The 19,835-nt window shown below is 36.6% G+C and overlaps 1 protein-coding gene across 11 annotated transcripts in view; it reads right to left on the reverse strand.

Annotated features, from left to right (window-relative positions):
* NBEAL1 (neurobeachin like 1) overlaps positions 1-19,374 on the reverse strand; it is a 236,515-nt gene extending 217,141 nt beyond the window's left edge. For 6 of the 11 annotated variants that reach the window (XR_008914111.1, XM_056807893.1, XM_056807891.1 and 3 more), the window contains exons 1-2: positions 18,880-19,159; positions 17,553-17,823 (exon numbers count right to left, since the gene is read on the reverse strand). Coding sequence is in view for 8 of the 11 variants with exons in the window: in XM_056807893.1 (XP_056663871.1) it covers positions 17,553-17,603 (51 nt within the window). In the remaining 3 variants the exon portion in view is untranslated. Of the gene's footprint in view, positions 1-17,552; positions 17,824-18,867 lie in introns of all 11 variants that reach the window. The other 5 variants (XM_056807892.1, XM_056807889.1, XM_056807887.1 and 2 more) reach the window with 2 other exon arrangements.
* Between the last annotated feature and the right edge of the window lie 461 nt (positions 19,375-19,835).

Below are 19,835 nucleotides of genomic sequence, written 5' to 3' on the forward strand. Positions count from 1 at the left end.
GTGAGTGATGATAAGAGTATAAGTATTTCTAAGAGTAGTTAAGGGACAATATTCCATAGTGCTAATAAAAATAATTTCCCACCTATATAAGCCTTTAATGTTCACTAACACAGCTGTCATGGAAAATTTTTATGGAGGAAAAACCCAGTAAGTAGAGGAGGAAATTCAAATAAAGCAAAAACCTTCCCCCAAAAAATAGAAATTGTCCACAAGCTCTGGAAGAATTTCAATTGGAGCTTATCAAAAAGATGGAAGCCTTCTGGCAAGAAAAATGGGAAGTGGTTCAAAGAGAAAATAAAAAAATTATAGCAGAAAATCAAAAAATTAAAGAAGAAAACCAGGCCATAAGGACCAGAATTGGGCAACTGGAAACCAATGATCTTGCAAAACAGCAAGAATTAATAAAGCAGTAGAGGGGAGTCAAGATGGCCGCATAAAAGGAGCAGAAGTTCAGACCTCTGAAAACCCTTCCATACCAATCACAAACTGAATGCTCCTAGGGTATTGAAAATCAAACCCAACAATAAGACAGAGTCAAGGAACCCTCCTACTGGACTCAACTCAAAAGGTACGCCCCCCCCCCCAAAGCCAGAATCCGAGAACACTTGGGTTTAAGGGGAAGGTAGAAGGAAGGTCCCAGGACCCATTCCCCCCCCCCCTCACCTAGAGAGTTGGGCCTCCAGCGGCAGCGGGAACATCTGCGCAGGCAAAGGCGCTGGTCTGTAGGGTGTACCTTTTGGGCAGGGCAGTGCCAAGCTCGGAGCATCAAGCACAGACAGCAGGGAAGGATCTGGAGAGGGAGCTGGCAGCCTGGTCAGAGCCCTGGAGATCTTCCAAACCACTCCAGCCTTCCAGGAGGTTTTTAGTCTCAGAGCACACCTAGCCCAACCCAGCTGAACTTAATCCCATCAAAAGTCTTCAAAACTCAGGGAAGCCTGGGCTGCAACACTGACTATTAGACTTTAATCCAATCAAAAGGCTCCAGAGGACAGGGAAGGGCAAATTCCAACATTCCTCCCCCAGAGACTGCACTGAGAGATCTGACAAAGCTCCAAGAGGGGAGACGACAGAAAGCCCCAAAAAACAAAAAATGAGAGGATCAAGAGCACAGTCAAATACTGGGAGCAAAGGAGTAAATATGAGCAAACAACAGAAAAAGAAGAAATTACAATTGACAGCTTCCTCACAGGCAACGAACCAAGAACAAACAATACACAGGAGGATTCAAGTAATAAAACAGAAATCCCAACGAATTGGACACAGGTTTTGGAAGAAATCAAAATGCAATTCAAAACACAACTAAGAGAGGCTGAAGACAACTGGGACAAGAATTTTAAAACTAAGATAAGTCATCTGGAAACAAAATAGTGTTTTGAAAGTCAAAATCAACCACCTTGAAAATGAGGCAAAGGAGATGAAAGATGAGGCAAAGAAGATGAAAGATGAGGCAAAGGAGATGATAGATGAGGTAAAGAGAATGAAAGATTACCTCCAAAGAAAATCAAACCAGAATGAGAAGGATGACCAAAAAGCCAGGGATGAAATTCAGTCTTTAAGAACCAGAATACAACAACTAGAATCAAGTGACCTCACAAGGCAGCAGGACACAATAAAACAAAAGTCAAAGAATACAAAAATTGAGGAAAATATGAAGCATCTCATTAACAAAACAGAGGATTTAGAAAATCGTTCAAGGAGAGACAATTTAAGAATCATTGGTCTACCAGAAGACTATAACAAAAGAAAACGCCTGGACATAATACTACAGGAAATTATTCAGGAAAACTGCCCCGATATTCTGGAACAAGAGGGAAAAGTGGAGATTGAAAGAATCCATATATCTCCTCCTGTTCTTAATCTCCAACTGACAACACCCAGAAATGGTATAGCCAAACTCAAGAACTATCAGACCAAAGAAAAGATATTACAAACTGCCAAGAAAAAGTCATTCAGATATCATGGAACCACAGTGAGGATGACACAGGATCTGGCTGCATCCACACTGAAGGACCGAAAAGCATGGAATATGATATTCCGGAAAGCAAGGGAACTAGGTCTACAACCAAGAATCAACTACCCAGCAAAACTGACTATATTCTTACAGGGGAAACTATGGTCATTCAACAAAGTAGAAGAAATCCAAGAATTTGTAAAGAAAAGACCAGACCTGAAAAGAAAATTCGATGCCCAAGCACAGAACTCAAGAGAATCATCAAAAGGTATTTAAAAAAGAGGGGGGAAAGAAAAACAAAACAAAATAAACAAACAAACAAAAAACCCTTTTTTTAAGAAATTCAATAAGTCAAAATGTTATGTATCCCTATAAGAAAAGAGGTCATTGGTAACTCTTAAAAACTGTTGTTATCACCTGGGCAGCTAGAAGGATTACACTTAGAGGGAACAGTGCCAAACTGTATAGGATGAAAGGACAAGACAGAAATAGGTATATATGTAGCATACCAGGCATGTTGGCTTTTGGGAAAGTATGATTGATGTATTGCATATATATTCATTTACCAGACACATGGTCAGATCAGTTAATAATCATTGTTTAGACAGTCCAAAGGACAAGAAAATTCCTGAGCCGCCACAAAGGCCTAGCTCTCACCTTATCAAATCACATTCCTTTGAAAGGCACACGTCAGGTTAATCTCCACCTCTTTGATCTCGTCATTGTCAATTCAACCAGTGTTAAAACCTATGTCATGTTACATATTCATTGATCACCTTCCAATCCACATTCCTGGAACTACCAATAAATACTGGGGAAAGAGCGCTGATCTCCCCCTTACTTCCCTGGATCTTCAGAGTCTCTCCGTCTTAACCTTTTCCTGCTGATCCTTATCTTTCCTCATGACACTGTCACCCCTATGCTTCCTATCAAGGAGTTTTTACTCCCCACGTCTTTTCTTATTTCTCATGTTTCCCTTAAATTAATAATCCAAGGAGAAAACATTAAGGAGATAGTGCTTCTCCCCATATCTTTTAACTTGTCTTTGAGTCATTATTATTCACCCATTTTCCTCAGGCTCCCTTCTCCTTCTCGAGTTATCACCCACAGGCAAATATTATATAACAATCTCTGGATGATCATTATATTTGGCACCCCAGATGGGACCTATTTGGCTTTCTAATTGTGTACACGTCACTTGAGAAGACAATGGTCAGGAGAGAGATTGGAGACAGGATTGGCGAATCTTGGCCGGGCCGGCCAGGTAAGCTTTTCCATTAAGGGAAATGGATCAAACTCTATCTTCTCACACCTGTTAAATTTCTTTCCTGTCATATCAGATATCATCCAAGAAAACTTCCCTGAGATTCTAGAACAAGGGGACAAAATAGACATTGAAAGAGTTCATAGAACACCATCTACACTAAATCCCCAAAAGACAACTCCCAGGAATGTAATTGCCAAATTCCAACACTTTCAAGCTAAGAAGAGAATCCTACAAAAAGCCAGAAAGAAACAATTCAGATACCAAGGAGCTCCAATCAGGATCAAATAAGATCTGGCAGCTTCCACACTGAACGACCGCAAGGCCTGGAAAACGATATTCAGAAAGACAAGAGAACTGGGTCTTCAATCTAGAATCACCTATCCATCAAAACTGACTATATACTTCCAGGGGAAAGTATGGGCATTCAACCAAATAGAAGATTTTCAAGTACTTGTAAAGAAAACACCAGAACTCAGTGGAGAGTTTGATATCCAAACACAAAGAGCAAGAGAAACATGAAAAGATAAATATGAAAGAAAGGGAAAATGAGAAAAATGTTTTTTTTCTTTTATTCAAACTCTCTTCTATAAGGTCTACATTTAGATCAAATTATATATATTAATAAATGGGGGGAATGTTATGTGTAATTCACAAAAATTGTATGCATCATTAGAGTAATTAGAAGAATCACTCATAGGGAAAGATTGGGGCATTAAGATGATATTGAGAAAGAGGGGAGAAGAAAGAAAAAGGGAGAGAGGGAATCGATGATGGTATCAAGATATACTTGAATAAATAGAAATCAATTAAATAGAATAATCCTTCCACACAAAGATACACATGGGAAGGGGAGAGGAAGAATTCTCTTATAAGAAGGAAAGGAAGAGAGTGCTAATTGGTACTACTTAAACTTTACTCTCAGTGAAATCAACTCTGAGAGGGAAGAGGATCTAGACCCATTGGGATCTTGAATTCTATCTTATCCAACAGGGTAAGGAAGAAGGGAAAATTAGGGGGGGTGTAGGGGGGAGGGAGTACAACAACAGAGGGAAGGAGAGGGGGGAGGGAAATTAACAGACCCTTAAAAAAAGGGAACAGAAAACGAGGGGCTAGAAAGGGAAGCATATAAGGGAGGGGACTAGGGGAACTGATTTAAAGTAAACCACTGGTTTAAAAGGTTATAGCAAAAGAAGAAAGGTCAGAATTAGGGGATGAGATCAAAATGCCAGGGAAGTCACAAGTGACCATCATAACTTTGAACATGAATGGGATGAACTCACCCATAAAATGTAGACAAATAGCAGAGTGGATTAGATTCCAAAACCCTACCATATGTTGTCTTCAAGAAACACACATGAGGCAGGTAGATACACACAAGGTCAGAATTAAAGGTTAGAGTAAGTCCTATTGCGCCTCAACTGAAAGAAGGCAGAAGTTGCAATCATGATATCTGACAAAGCCAAAGCAAAAATAGACCTGATCAAAAGAGATAGGGAAGGTAAATACATCCTAATAAAAGGGAGTATAGACAATGAGGAAGTATCACTAATCAACATGTATGCACCAAATGGTATAGCACCAAAATTTCTAATGGAGAAACTAGGAGAACTGAAGGAGGAAATAGACAGTAAAACTATATTAGTGGGAGAACTGAACCAACCACTATCAAATTTAGATAAATCAAATCAAAAAATAAATAAGAGGTAAAAGATGTGAATGAAATATTAGAAAAATTTAGAGTTAACAGATATATGGAGAAAAATAAATAGGTACAAAAAGGAATGCACTTTCTTTTCAGTGCACTGCTGGGTTTGTACCCCAAAGAGATAATAAGGAAAAAGACTTGTACAAGAACTTGTACATAGCTGCGCTCTTTGTGGTGGCCAAAAATTGGAAAATGAGGGGATGCCCTTCAATTGGAGAATGGCTGAACAAATTGTGGTATATGTTGGTGATGGAATACTATTGTGCTCAAAGGAATAATAAAGTGGAGGAATTCCATGGGCACTGGAACAACTTCCAGGAAGTGTACACAGAGACTGATACACTGTGGTACAATCAAATGTAATGGACTTCTCCATTAGGGGCAATGCAGTGTTCCTGAACAACCCATAGGGATCTATGAGAAGGAACACTATCCACATCCAGAGGAAAAACTGTGGGAGTAGAAACACCAAAGAAAAACAACTGCTTGACTACATAGATCGAGGTAGATATGATTGAGGATATAGACTTTAAATGAACATTCTAGTTTAAACACCATCATGGAAATGGGTTCTGATCAAGGGCGCATGTAATACCCAGTGGAATTGTGTGTCGGCTATGGGAGAGGTGCAGAAAGGGAGGGAGGAAAAATAAAATGATTTTTGTAACCAAGGAATAATGTTTGAAATTGACCAAATAAAAAATTGTTAAAAAATAAACTTATTGATAGACCAAAAAAAAGACACTGAAATCCAAAGAGACAGGCAATAAACAGAATATATCTATATGAATATCATAGATGAAATAAAAATATCTGTCTTTCCTAAAAAAAAAAAGAATAAAATCAAGGCCTAGGACAACTTTCCCAAGGCCACACAAAGCTAGGATTTGAACTCATGTAGTAGTAGTCTCTCAGTAACCAAGGATGACTGTTGTCTTTGTGTGTTTTTGTGCACAAAGACACTTGTGCATGAAGATTTAAGTGGAAAAGTCGATGCACAGAGACAGTCCTCTTACTCTAAATCCAGTGTTCTTTTGATTTATACCATGCTTTTTCTAGTGGTCTCAACTAGATGTGTATTCCCTAGTACCTGGCACAGTGACTTATACATAGTAAGTTCTTTACAAATGTTTGTTGAATTTAATAAAGAAAGCAAAATATGGTGAAAGTAGATAATAAAAATTTTAAAGGATTATACAGAACGTTAGGGGTGCATGTTAAAAATTATCTGTCAGATCTACGCATGGGGAAGAGTTCATGATCAAACAAAAGATAATGAGGTTCAACAGAAGTAAAATGGTCGATTTTGATTACACAAAATTAAAGTTTTTGCACAAAAAGATGAAGTTAAAATGAGAAAAGTAGGAAATATGGGGTTACTCCAAATGTTTCTGATAAGGATATTTATGATTAAATATGAAACAATGGTTTCATGAGCTAATACAAAATGCAGTGAGCAGAACTAAGAGAACATTGTACAGAGTAATAGCAATATTGTAAAGATAATCAACTGTGAAATACTTAGTAACTCTGATCAATACAATGATCTACCACAACTCCAAAGCAAAATGATGAAAATGCTATCTACCTACAAAGAGAAAACTAATTGAGCTAAAATTGAGAATTAAAGCATATTTTTTTCCTCCTTTTTTCCCCTGGAACGTGGCCAATGCTTCATAAATAACAGGTATCTCATTTCTTGCCTTCTCAACAAGTTGCCAATAGTTTTTGTATTATGTGAATGAATGAAAAAACTTTTATTAAGGACTCAGTATGTGCAGGGAGCACTGTGTATTTTTATCAATTCCCTATGTATCATACATATCAAACAAATTCTCAGTAAATATCCCAATTCAGTATTTCCCTTCTAATTCTACTTATATTCATTTCAGAAAAACCTGAGGAAACTTATATGAACTGATGCAAAGTGAAGTGAACCAGGAAAATACTGTACACAGTAACAGCAATATTCTAACTATAGTCAACTATGAAAAACTTTGCTACTCTGATCAAAACAATCCAAGAAAAATGCTATGCACTTCCAGACAAAGAATTGATGAATTCTGAGTGCTGATTAAAGTGTACTTTATTTTACTCTCTATTTTCTTATTTTGGATATATATGTTTTCTTTTGCAGTATAGATAATATGCAAGTTTTGCATGACTTCACATAAATATCATATTCCTTGCCTTCTCAAAGGATAGGGGAAAGACAGGAGGGTGGGAAAGAATTTGGAACTCAAATTCTAAATTAATTTTAATATTTCTTTATGTGTAATTGGAAAATGTTTAACAAAATTAATAAAAAATATATTATGTCTATTGACATTGATTTTATTTACACAAAACTATTTCAATTTATATAATTAAAATGTCCATTTTTTTCCTATGATCATATATATTGCTTCTTTGGTTAAGAATTCTCATAAATGTTTTACATGATCAAACATACAAAACCTCTATCAAATTGCTTACCAACTGGGGGAGGCAAGAAAAGGAGAGAACTTGGAATTCAATATTTTAGAAATCAAGAGGACAGCTGGGTAGCTCAGTGGATTGAGAGCCAGGCCTAGAGACTGGAGGTCCTGGGTTCAAATCTTGCCTCAGACACTTCCTAGCTGTGTGACCCTGGCCAAGTCACTTAACCTCCATTGTGCCACCCTTACCACTCTTCTGCCTTGGAACCAATACACAGTATTAACTCCAAGATGGAAGGTAAGGGTTTAAAAAAAATTTTTAGAAATCAAATATTAAAAATTATTTTTACATGTAATTGAGAAAAAATAAAATATTATTTTTCTAAAACTTTCCTCCTATCCATAGTTGTGAAACATACTGTCACTGCTTCCCTCCACTTCTTTAACTGGTTTATGATAGTATCTTTTATGTTAAGTCATATATCAATTTGGAGCTTATTATTGTATATGGTATGAGATATTGGGGTGGGCCTTATTTCTTTCCAACTCCTCTCCATAATTTTTCTAGCATTTTTGGAGGGGTATGGGCTATATGTAGTGTGAAGATTAAAATTAACTCTCCCCTGATTATGAAGATTAAAATTGTAACCCTGCCTATTTTCAGATTTAATCAACAAAAGTGTAAACACCATACTTAAAAGTTGAGTATGGAGATCTGCCCATTTTTAGATCTAATCACCAAAAGTGTAAACATCCCACTTAATCATTAAGTGGGAGGTCTATGAACCACATGTGCAATAGTGGGTGACGAATCAGAATTAAACTAACTGCCCCTAGGCCGTTCTAAAGCAAAGCTTCAACTGTGATTGGTAGATGTAAAATTAGGGGAAGATATAGGAAGTGGCACAAAAGAAGTGTATTTAAAAGGAGCTGTAACTTCCTGTGAGGTACAGTTCCTCATTCTTTGAAAGTAGAGACCTGAGACAATTCTTCATTCTTTGGAGTGGAGGCTGGACCCGAGACCCTGTTCCTGGTGAGTGAAAAGCTTACTCTTAACTGCTGGACTTTCTGAAAAAACTAACATCAGGAGAGACTTACCTCTTGAGAGAGACTTAGATATCTTACCTTATCCTCTCTCTGATTTTCTTACTTCACTCTTTCTACATTTTGTAAATAAACTGTAAATAAATCTCTTTGGAATAAATTAAATTCCTGGTGACCACACTGGATTATTTAATCCAGTCCAACCCTTTTAAAATTAACCCCTTTTCCCCTTTACATTACCTAATTCCCTAACAGTAAATATCTTATTAACTAGGCAAGATTTGTGAACCCATTTGCAAATAATACATACAATATTCAGAATATTGATAGTAACAGATATTTGATGCATTAAATCAAAGGCCATGATATTTGTAAAAAAGTTCTTATTCTTTCTTACCCTAATTTTCTAAAGTTTTTATGTAAAGTGAATATCATCCTCTCAAGATATAATTACATATTACCTAATGATTTTCCCCCCCAACACATATGAGGTGCTTAATAAGGTTTCACTGAATTACTGAGCACCTACAATTTGATAACACTGTAAGAAATACTTTTATGTATACATGAAGAATTTAAAGTCTTAATATACCTATGAAATATTCAAAAAACAATATGAAACATCTTTAGAAGGCAGCACATTATATTGCAAAAATACTGGAATAGGAGCCAGGAAATCTGGTTTGCAGGGTTGGCCCTGCCATTAACCACTAGGGCAATACAGGACAAATTTTCTTACCTTTCCAGGACTCTGTTCTCACATTTATCAATTGAAGAGGTTAGCTCAGATGACCAGATACCATTCTAACCCAAAATCTCATTTTTGATTTGAACATATGACTTTCCATGCCTAGGCTTGGCTCTCCATCCACTGAGCCACCCAGCTGCCCCCTGTTTTTACATATTTTTGAAAAAAAATTTTCCTTGTTTATAGCTTTGAAGTCTTTCCTCAGGCAAATCATCACTCATATGTAAATCAAATGCATTTATGACAGAGGATACTACAAAGATAACTTGATTAACAATCCAGAGTACTGACATAAAGCAAAATATTAACACAAGGAAATGCATATTCACCTGAGGTGTTTGCTAGTGAGATGGATGTTCAGTTATTTTTCAGTCACATCCAACTCTTTGCAAACCCATTTTGGTGTTTTCTTGGCAAAAATACTAGAGTAGTTTACCATTTCCTTCTCTAGTTCATCTGACAAATGAAGAAAATGAGACAAACAGGGTTAAGGGATTTGTCCAGGATCACACAGACGGTAAGTGTCTGATTATAATGTCCAACACAAAATCAAAATAAAAGGATTTTTTAATAAAAAATGATTCTCCAGATGTTCCTATTCACAGATGATATAACACTGATATACATCAAATTCTGGAACAATCCAATAATTCTTCAGTTAAATCTATAGAAATGTAAAAGGGAACAGTCTACATATTCAAACTATTTTTTAAAAATTTTAGATTAAAGCTATTTAATGTTCAAACTATAACAAATAGTTGGACAGACAGTTCACTGAGTTAGTATGTAAATATGTATATCTTGGAGAGATACCATGGACGGATTTAGAATTGTATAAGGTGGTCCCCAGTGGTCCCTGACAGAAAAAGAAATAAGATCAGATCTTACTCAAGAAACTACACTCTTTATGATCTCAATGATCTTATGTCCTCTTCGAAGTCTATCATGGAACTTTCTGACAAAGTCATGTAAAAAGCATTGTTGAATACATGTATAATGGGAAAAGAAGATGGGTCACTCATATAATGAATATGAAACAGATGGAAACATCACATGTTCCACTAGTCTGCTATAATCAGTGGAGCTGCTTCTATGCCTGGACTCATGCCCTCTGGCTAGCAAACTCCCACTATCTCTCTTAATCTCCCAATCCTAGTACCTGTGGAAAAACACCCTTCTTCTCATTCTCTCGCCCTGTACAACTCAAGCCTACCATTCCCGTGTCTCATTCCACCTCTGTCACCACACAAATATGATCACACCTTTGATCTCAATATCACTCAAAATGTTACATTTCTGTTACCAAGAATTCTGATATTCCTTGATCCTTATGTCCTATAATTCTAATTCTCCCTAGGCCTCACTCTTCCTAACACCTTGACCTCCAAATCCTTCTCCTTCCTCTTCATGTTATTCAAGTCCTTCAATCCTAACTTAGATTCACTTCCTTCCCCACCTCCCAAATCTTGACCCAATACTTAACCAGCTCAAGATTTCATTATCTCTACTCTTGAATCTCTTACCCCTTCCTATCACCATGAATTAAGTATGGTTCCCACAATCCACATCCTCTGTTCCTATCCATATATCGCCAAGGAAGAAGTCAGGCAATCTCTGTTGAGCCCACTATAATTGATAATAGCACAGTTCTTGGCACTTAGCACTTAATCAATTCCTGTTAGTTGATCAATTTATCTAATTGCCACTGGACCTTCATACATTCAGCAAGGCAATATTTTCACACATTCCTAATTGATTGGATTTTAACTCTTACCTTGTCTTAAAATGAATATTAAATATAGATTCTAAGGCAGAAGAAGAGCAGTAAAAGTTAGATGATTGGGGTTAAGTGACTTACCCAGAGTTACACACATAGGAAATATCTGAATCCAAATTTGAATCTAGGTTTTCCCATCTGTAGGCTTGGCATTCTGTGTCAAGGAAGCTCATCCCCTCCCCTTCCTGAGTAACTTTACCTGTCTATCAAACATTCCTGACCTACCACAGTTGTGCCAGGGTTGTGTCAGTGTACATTCTGTATGTCAATAAAAGTTAAGGTTTGGGGCAGAATCAGGAGACCGAGGGGAGGAATCGGGAGAACCACAAGGAGAAAAGACAGAGCAGGCAGGTGAAGGGGAATGAGGAAGAGACTGGCAGGCTAGGCACCACACGGTCAGGTTAATTATAGGAACATTGTCTACTCTTCCAATAAACTTAATAAAAAATATATGTGGGTAGAAATAATATTATTTTTAATTATTAAAGTTCTTTCCACTATGCTAAGCTATTCTAACCCTTCATATGTCCGAACTCCAGTTGAAACAAATTCTAATCCATCCAAGACTTATCCTGTGTGATCCTGGTCCATGTCCTCCATGAAATCACCTTAATAATTACATGTCGTAAAATACTGCTGTTCTCAAAATAAGAGGTCTCTCAGGACCACCTGATGACAATGTTTGGATACATCATCCCAAATACAGTAAGCCAGGGTCATCATAGCCAAAAGCGTGGAGGTAAAATTTCTTTTGTGACCTCCAATCTTCCCTTTCAGTCCCTCTCCTTCCTTCTGGCACTCCCTACTCTGGTCCACTACATCCCCAGGAAATTAGTCTTTTTCCTACTCATAGAAGAAATGATTTCCAAGAAATCCTAAACAGATAAGTAAATAACTTTTAAACAGAGCACTGTTCAAGACTTGAAAAACCTTTCAAGATCTAAAGGAATTTTTTTTTCATAATGAAATTTCTAACAATACTAAAAAAAAATCAGTGGTAATTTTGAGATCTCTTTATATAAACATTATTTGGCAGTTATTTAATTTTAAATCTGGCCTGGAATCTAGGTTTATAAAATGTTAATTTCTCATCTCATCTACTTTCTAGAAATGACAATGAAGTTAGTTGATATTATTGTAAGGTTATTTATTTTCCCCTGGTTATAAAGAACATTAAGGTCTCCATTTACCTTAAACCAAAAGCCATTATTAAAGTCACATGAGTTTAGTCCAAAACTACCAACATCACACACAATAAATATTTTATAAATATTTGTTTAAAAAATATCATCAGCATTCAGTATTCATCCCTACTTTTCTAAATGTGAGACAACCAATCTTTATTCTAGTCAACATAAAGTAACCTTCCTGTTCTAGCAGTTTTTGTTTCTATTCTGTTTACAGGAAGAAGGTAATGGATATTTTCATCTGGATAGAATATCTTCCAATTAAGTTTTCTACATAAAGCAAAGCTATCGGATTTTTTTATTCTGCAGCCTAAACCTTTTCTCAGCTCACAGTAAAAGCATCTATTTTTAATCTTACTCAAAAGTTAACAGAATAAAGGGCAATAGCAGGAAGTAGATCACAATTCCAAAAAAAGGGAGAAAAACTTTCTTAAAAATTTAAAACCAGTGGCTCATTAGCCAAAAGTGAAAACTATTAAATCATTAGATTTTTTAAAAGACGGCAAATACAATTTACATTGCTGTTGGTTAATACTGAATAGACATTCCTGTTTTTATTTTATCTGGAAGTGTAAATGTAACTGTACATGTGTATATAACATACTGCATATGTATAAAAGTATAATATATCTTTGTATAAATATATAGGAAAAATAGCTTATATTGTTAATTTAAGTACTTATGGTATACATGAATTGCCTTGTTGGCTCTTTATAACTTCTTGATGTCAAATAGATCATATTATAACCATATGACAACTGAGGAAACTGATATATACAGAAATTAACTAATATAAATTATTCAAAAAGCTAACTAAGCAACAAATCTGGCAGTAAAATGTAATTTATTTCAAGCATTAAAACTAAGCTGATTAAAAAAACATTAATTTCAAGCTTTCAACATTATCATGTATTTTATCCATTCAAACATTTTTAATAGCTTACATGTAGAATAGTCATTTCATGTCTTAAAAGATGATTTTTAAACTATAATAAAAATCTTTTTTAACCAATATACTTCATTACTTTCATTAAAACATCATATAGAAATTGACCTTAACCCAATCAGAAGGCTAGGAATTCCACTTTCTTTTATAAACCTTAATGACCTAACAGTATACAGTACTTATCAGAGGCTGAATACATAATACAAACACTCCTCTGTGCTTAAGAGCAACAGTCAAAGGAGAAAGAAAAAGCAATTACTGTATAAATGTAACCTACTTTATATAACAAACTTTGGCCTCTGGGAGTTATTTGGATGTTATACTATAAAACTGTATGCAAATCAAATCATATGTTAAATGGATTAGTCACACTTTGGGAAAACTACTTATAGATCTTGTAAAAGAAACAATATAATCATAATAAAAGGCCAAATCCCATCAGCAAAATGTCAAATTAGCATAGTGATATTTTTTATAAGTGGACTGCCTAAATTAATATAACCAAAATTCTAACTCCCACATTCTCTTACATAAAGCTACAATATCAGGAAAACTTTTAATAATATTACATAATACATCTGTCATCTATTAAGAAACTCTTAAAAATTTGCCTTCAGATATTGAGAAAGTCTACATTCTACAAGTTTAGAAAAATTCAAGATTGAAATCTTTAAAAAATGTATAGTTAAACTTTTTCTAGTATGCTTAATTTTTTAGACATGTAAGAATGTTTTGGTTGCAGATAGCCTAAGAGGAAAAAAGCATCCAACAGTAGAAAAAAAATTCCTCCTACATTTCTTCCTTCAGAATTCTTCAACCTGTGGCACAAGATTTAATAAAAGAACAGATATTTCTGTTGGTATATTTCATCTTCTCTTTCACTTTTCACTTGGCTTTTTATTCCCTCTTTTTAATTATACTTTATTGTACATAACTAACTGTAAATAAATGAGAAGAGTACAAAGTAATCTTAAGTAAAGAGGTAACTAAAGTGACAATCTTAATGACAGCAATGAAGTATTAATGTGAATATGTTACTGGAAACAATACAGAATCTACAATATCACAGAAATCTAATAAGAAAAAGGCTCCAAATATTGAGAAACCAAATTCTATTTCCAGTTCTACCATCTAAACTAGTTCTGTGATCTTGGTCAATATAATTAATTTCTTTGGGCCTTGCTTTTCTCATCTGCAAAATTTAGATACTACCTTCCTCACTTAAAAATGTTGTTTGAAATACCAAATAATACAAATTAAATCACTCTGAGAAGTTAGAGAACTAGAGAAATTAAAGATATTCCTAGAAAAAGTGGGGAAAAGATTAAAAGGTATAGAAACATTATTAATAATTAAGTTTGCATTGAATCTAAGAGTTGAAAAGACTCACTGTATAAACCATATTATTCCTTTAATGCAGAATTACTTAAAAGACAATGCTACAGGAGCTACCACTCTTTTCCCAACTTTTTCAGTTAAGTGTACCCACTTGTTCAAAGTTATAACATAACAGGTAAATCAAAGGAATTTTCTTAAGCCATGTTGAAGTTAAAAAACTTTCACATAGCTGTCAGAGGAAAGATCTGAAAATGGGTTTTTAGGACTCCAAAGCCTAATACTTTCCCCTTCACCCATAGTGTCTCCATTTACTTCATTAAGAATATGTAATAAGAACTTTTAAAACTTCATGTCATATAGAAAAACCTTTATTAGTCTTAAACCACAGATTACATAATATTATAATTTTAATCCATTCCTAACATTACTTAAGTTTATGTGATCGTGCTTCAAGGGCTCTTAATACAATCATACAATAGACCATTTCCAATGTTCTTAAATTTGAGGGGTTTTTCCTCTTGATTAGATATTTGCACAATATTTTCTACATAAAGCTACCTACTGGGAAGTTCTGAAGCTAAAATTGTTTAAAATCTGGTATAAGAAATATAATAGCAATATAGGGCAAAATGTTCAGTTTCCAGGGTTACAACCCCGCCCAAAATTTTTAATGACCCATTGAAAAGCCATGAGAAAAAAAAATCTTAAAAAGTGAAAAGAAAGTCTATAGCAAACTTAGAGAGACCTTGTTCATTTTCAGTCAAGTCAGATTCTTTGTGACCCCATTTGGAGTTTTCTTTACAGATTTACTGGAGACATCTGCCATATACTTCTCCAACTCATTTTATAGATAAGAAAACTGAGGCAGAGTTAATGACTTCTCCAGGGTCACACAACTGGTGTTTGAAGCCAGATTTGAACTCAGGAAGATGAGTCTTCCTGACTTCAAGCCCAGCATTCTCTACACTGTGCTACCTTGATGCCCCCAGAGGCCTAAGAAAACCTTTTAGGACTATGGGATAAGTTAATCTAAAGAAATTTGTCAAGTAAAGAATAATGTTAGAATAAAGAAAGCAATACATAGTAGGATATTATGAATATCTCTTCCAAAAATCTCTTCCAAAAATGGGAAAGTTAAAGAACTGGCTTAAATAAAGCTGGCTCTGGAGAAAAAGTGAAACAGACATCCCAAGTTTACTGATTGATTTTTTTAAATTGTGGTCTAGCTCGTATGCATATCAATGTAATCTGAAATGAGTTTAAATCACTAATTCTTGCCAAAAAAGGTAAATAATAGCATTGATTTTTAACCACTTTATAGATAATAGGTAATTTTTCTCAAAAATACCCTACTTTGTAAGACTAGAAAGTTGTTCTAAAAGGATAAAGGTTAATCCTAAATTGCACTTATGCTTCTTGTACAAACATACTGAGAATACTGCTTCAACAGGTTTTATATTTGGATTCCACTGTAGTTTTGTTTATCTTCACTACCCAAAATAAACATTTTCAAAGTAGGAAAAAAAAGATTCAAATTTATATGTAAGGCTACTAGGAAGGATTAAACTCAGAATACAGCTAACAAATAAGACTTTTCAATACTCATAGTATGTCACCATTAAATAAAATATGAACTTAACTTGGAAATAGCAACAACTAATAAACAAAACAATGTAACAAGTTTCCTCTAATCATTCTGTAAATATTAATTTTACTGTATTTTAGAAAGTGCATAAAAGAGTAAAAATATATTAAATTCTGGTCAGTATCTACTTAATGGATTTTTTAAAAAGGAGTTACTCAGCTCCAGGCTTCTAAAGTAGAAGAGGTATTAAATTACCCTTTTTCAATATCATTGTCTTCTCCAGTTATTGCACAAAATTATTTGAAAAATAACATCATAAGCAAGTAAGAATACATTTTTAACCCATTGTGATTAAACCAGGGAGTGAAAGAAGATTCCAAGAATCACTAAAATTTACCACAAATGTTAACAATGAGCAATATTAATATAAGACTGAGATTCAGGTCCAGAGACAGGAGGTCCTGGGTTCAAATGTGATCTCAGATACTTCCCAACTGTGTGACCCTGGCCAAGTTACTTAACCCCTATTGCCTAATCCTCACAACTCTTCTGCCTTATAACCAAAACACAGTATTGATTCTAAGACAGAAGAAAAGAAAATTTTGGTACAAGTCTTTTTCCTTATGATCTCTTTAGGGTACAAACCCAGCAGTGCTATGACTGGATCAAAGGGTAGGCAGTCTTTTAGGGCCCTTTGGACATAGTTCCAAATTGCCTTCCAGAATGGAAGAATAATTTGTTCTTTAATAAGATAAGTAATTAGATGAGAAGAGACAAACTAGATTCAGATTTAACTTGTGTTCTCTGCCACAAAACTGGTAAAGTCACAAAAGCCCTAAACTTGGATTTGAATTTGAATCTAAATTTACCCACTTACAACCTGTATGACCTTGGGCAGGTCACTTAACTTCTATGGAACTCAATTATCTCAGTTGTAACTTGAGGAAGTTGACTAACTGACCTCTAAGGTCCCTTCTAGCTCTAGACCGAGATCCAAATGAAGTTATCATTCAAACTAACCTTCCTTCAAGAACAGTAAACATAGTTTCCAGCAATATTTGCTTTGTGTCCCTTGCCAGTATCATAACACATGTTTTAATTGTTTTTAAATATCCCATCTCCCTAAAGGGTTTTTTAAAAGAAACTGCCATCACAGAAAGTAAAAAAAACATACAAAGAAAGAAAGAAAAAAAGCTTAAGAGTAATTTTAAATGGACAGAATAAAGAATCACATTTATAGCAGTCTCTATCTATACATACATACATCTATAATTACCCACCTACTCCTACTTATGGAAAAAGGAAAAATACAAACAAAAATGAAATGACTTTATTTTTCTGTTAAATTTGTAGGTTTACCTGAGTGTTTAGGTTCGCTAATATCAAATCCAACTTTTAAAAATTATAGCTTTTTTGCAATCATGAAGAAAGATACAAGCCAGAAAAATGGAAAACAAATTGAATGTGCCCTGAATTTTTAAAAAGAATTGGTTATCAATATAAATACATACTAATTAACACAAGCCACCAAAGATAATCACAAAATTCTACCATAAAATATTTATAAATAAAATGAAAAGTAGTTACCTTGTTACAATAAAGCATCCAAAGTTCAAAAAGCCTCTCTCTAGATGCCATTCCTGCTTTATCTTGGCTACTTTATGTTTTTCCTCAAAAGATATATTCAAGATCATAACATGTTCCTTTTATTTCCCAATTTTTTCCAGCTTTAACACTGAGAACACTCAGAACAGTAGGGAGAACAAATGGGCTCTGTCTTCGGGTAAAATCAACAGGCTTGATATCCACACCTACTCCAATATCTCTTCATCAATGTGACTCCAATAACTGAATAAATCTATAAAAGAAAAAAATATCCAAAAAGTTTCCTTTAGAGGAAGAAGCTGCGTTGTTTTTTATCTTGATCTACTAAAATCTGAGATAGAATTTGAATAGCTTATCTGTGAACACTAAATTTTTAAAACCCTGTGATAAATTCTACAGAGCCTGGCTGTTGCAAAAAAACACAAGAAAATGTCACAAAATGTCACAAATGAAACAAAATTTTAAGTCACCACAAAACCCAAGGTAGAACTCTACCTGACCGCATTCTACTAGAAGACTTAGTCCTCTTACTGCTGGTGCCAACCCTCTAAGATTATCTCCAATTTACTCTACACAAGTATAGTTTGTACATAGTTTGCATGAGGTCTCTTCCATTAGACTGTGCAAGTCCTAAAGGACAGGGATGGTTTTGAGATTTCCCCCATCTCTTTTCATCCAGTGCATCGCACATAATAGGCGCTGAATAAATTAGCACCAAAGTCACAGCTGAAGTGATAGCAAAATTCCATTTTCACATCCTTGAATGCTCAATTATTACAAAACATTATGTTTATATGAAAATCCCCTGAGGGCAGAAATCCTTGGAGTAGTCTAACTCACTTTTTTTTCCTTTTTACAGGTTTTGGGGGGTTGTTTGTTGTTGGATGGGAACAATTTACTGGTTGAAATAATCCACCCCAGGGAGTGAAAGTGACTTTCTCCACCTGGTGGCCACAGGGCCTCGGCGCCCACTCAAGGGGGCGACCTAGAGAACAAACACCTGGTCCAGAGCAGGTAAGTCCCTAGGGGAAAACTGCGACCCCTTTGGGGGCGAGGAATGGGAGGGGGTAGTTATCCTTAAATTTGGCTCTCGTTGCCAGACCACTGCAAAAGTAGAGCAAACTTCTGGGCGGTCAGCAAGGGATCGCCACTGCCCTTTACACTATCGGACACCGAGCCCCCACACCTGGGGGCGCCCTTCCCCCATAACCCCTAGGTCCTTCCCCCCCTCCCCTCTCTCAGTCCTCCACAACACCCTGAGACCCGCCCCTGCTCCTCCTCCGCCCCGGTTCCTCACCCCCGCACTCACATTGGGGGGCGCAGGACCTGCGCCGCCCCCCCACCCGCGGTCTCCGAGGCGTACACAAAACTGTTCCTACAGCCGCCGGCCGGCCGGCGGCCCGAAACCCCGAGTGTCAGCCCACAGCAGCAGCTCGGCAGGAGGTGGGGGAGGCGGCAGAGGCGGAGGAAGGTGGGGGCGGAGATGTGGGGCGGGGTTAGGGGGCGGGCCCGGAGAGTAGCAGCCCCAGCTGGGAGTGAACTACAGGACCGCTTCCCTGGGAAAGGTCTCCCGCCACACAGAAGGAGGCTTCCCGAAGCTCAGGCCGCTCATAGGCTGCGTCTGCCCTGAGGGGGTGGGACCTGGAAGGGGCGGGGCTGTGCATTCCACCACAGCCGCATTCCTAGCCTCCGCTCGGCTCGGAAACCTCTTCGGTTTTCCCCGGCGGAACTGGGGGGAGGGGAGCGAAAGAGCAGAGATGCGACGCGCTGACGTTATCGGTCCACCTCGGGGAAGACAGAAAAAAGAGCGAGAGGGAGCGCCGTTTACGTCATTTCCGGAACTTTAGCTTAGCCGAGGGCAGGACTATTTTCATTGCTCATCAATTGGTTCCCTTCTAAGAGTGATTTCCCTACCCTCGGGAAGCTAATCTGAGAGGAGCTATTTGGAGTTCTCAGTTCAGCGCCCCGCCCCTTCCTGGGGTGTGTTTCTGGTCCCTCCCCACCTAGCCAGCCAGAACCTCGCCTTCGCTCGCCCTGCCGCGTCGAGCATTCCTCACGTGATCCTCGGAGCCGCCTTGTGGCGCCACTGCTAGGTTATTCGGCCAGACCAGGACAGAGTCACCGCCCGGGGCTTAAAAATGACCTGTCTTCCCACCCTCTGCCTGCTTTCGTAAATCATTTTTAATTAAGGCGACAGTAAATTAGTTCTCGCAAAGTTCGGGCAGCACACAATCTGTTTTTTACGGTTTTATTACATTTTAACTT

Source organism: Monodelphis domestica, chromosome 8 (assembly GCF_027887165.1).
Source record: "Monodelphis domestica isolate mMonDom1 chromosome 8, mMonDom1.pri, whole genome shotgun sequence".
Lineage (NCBI taxonomy): Eukaryota > Metazoa > Chordata > Mammalia > Didelphimorphia > Didelphidae > Monodelphis > Monodelphis domestica.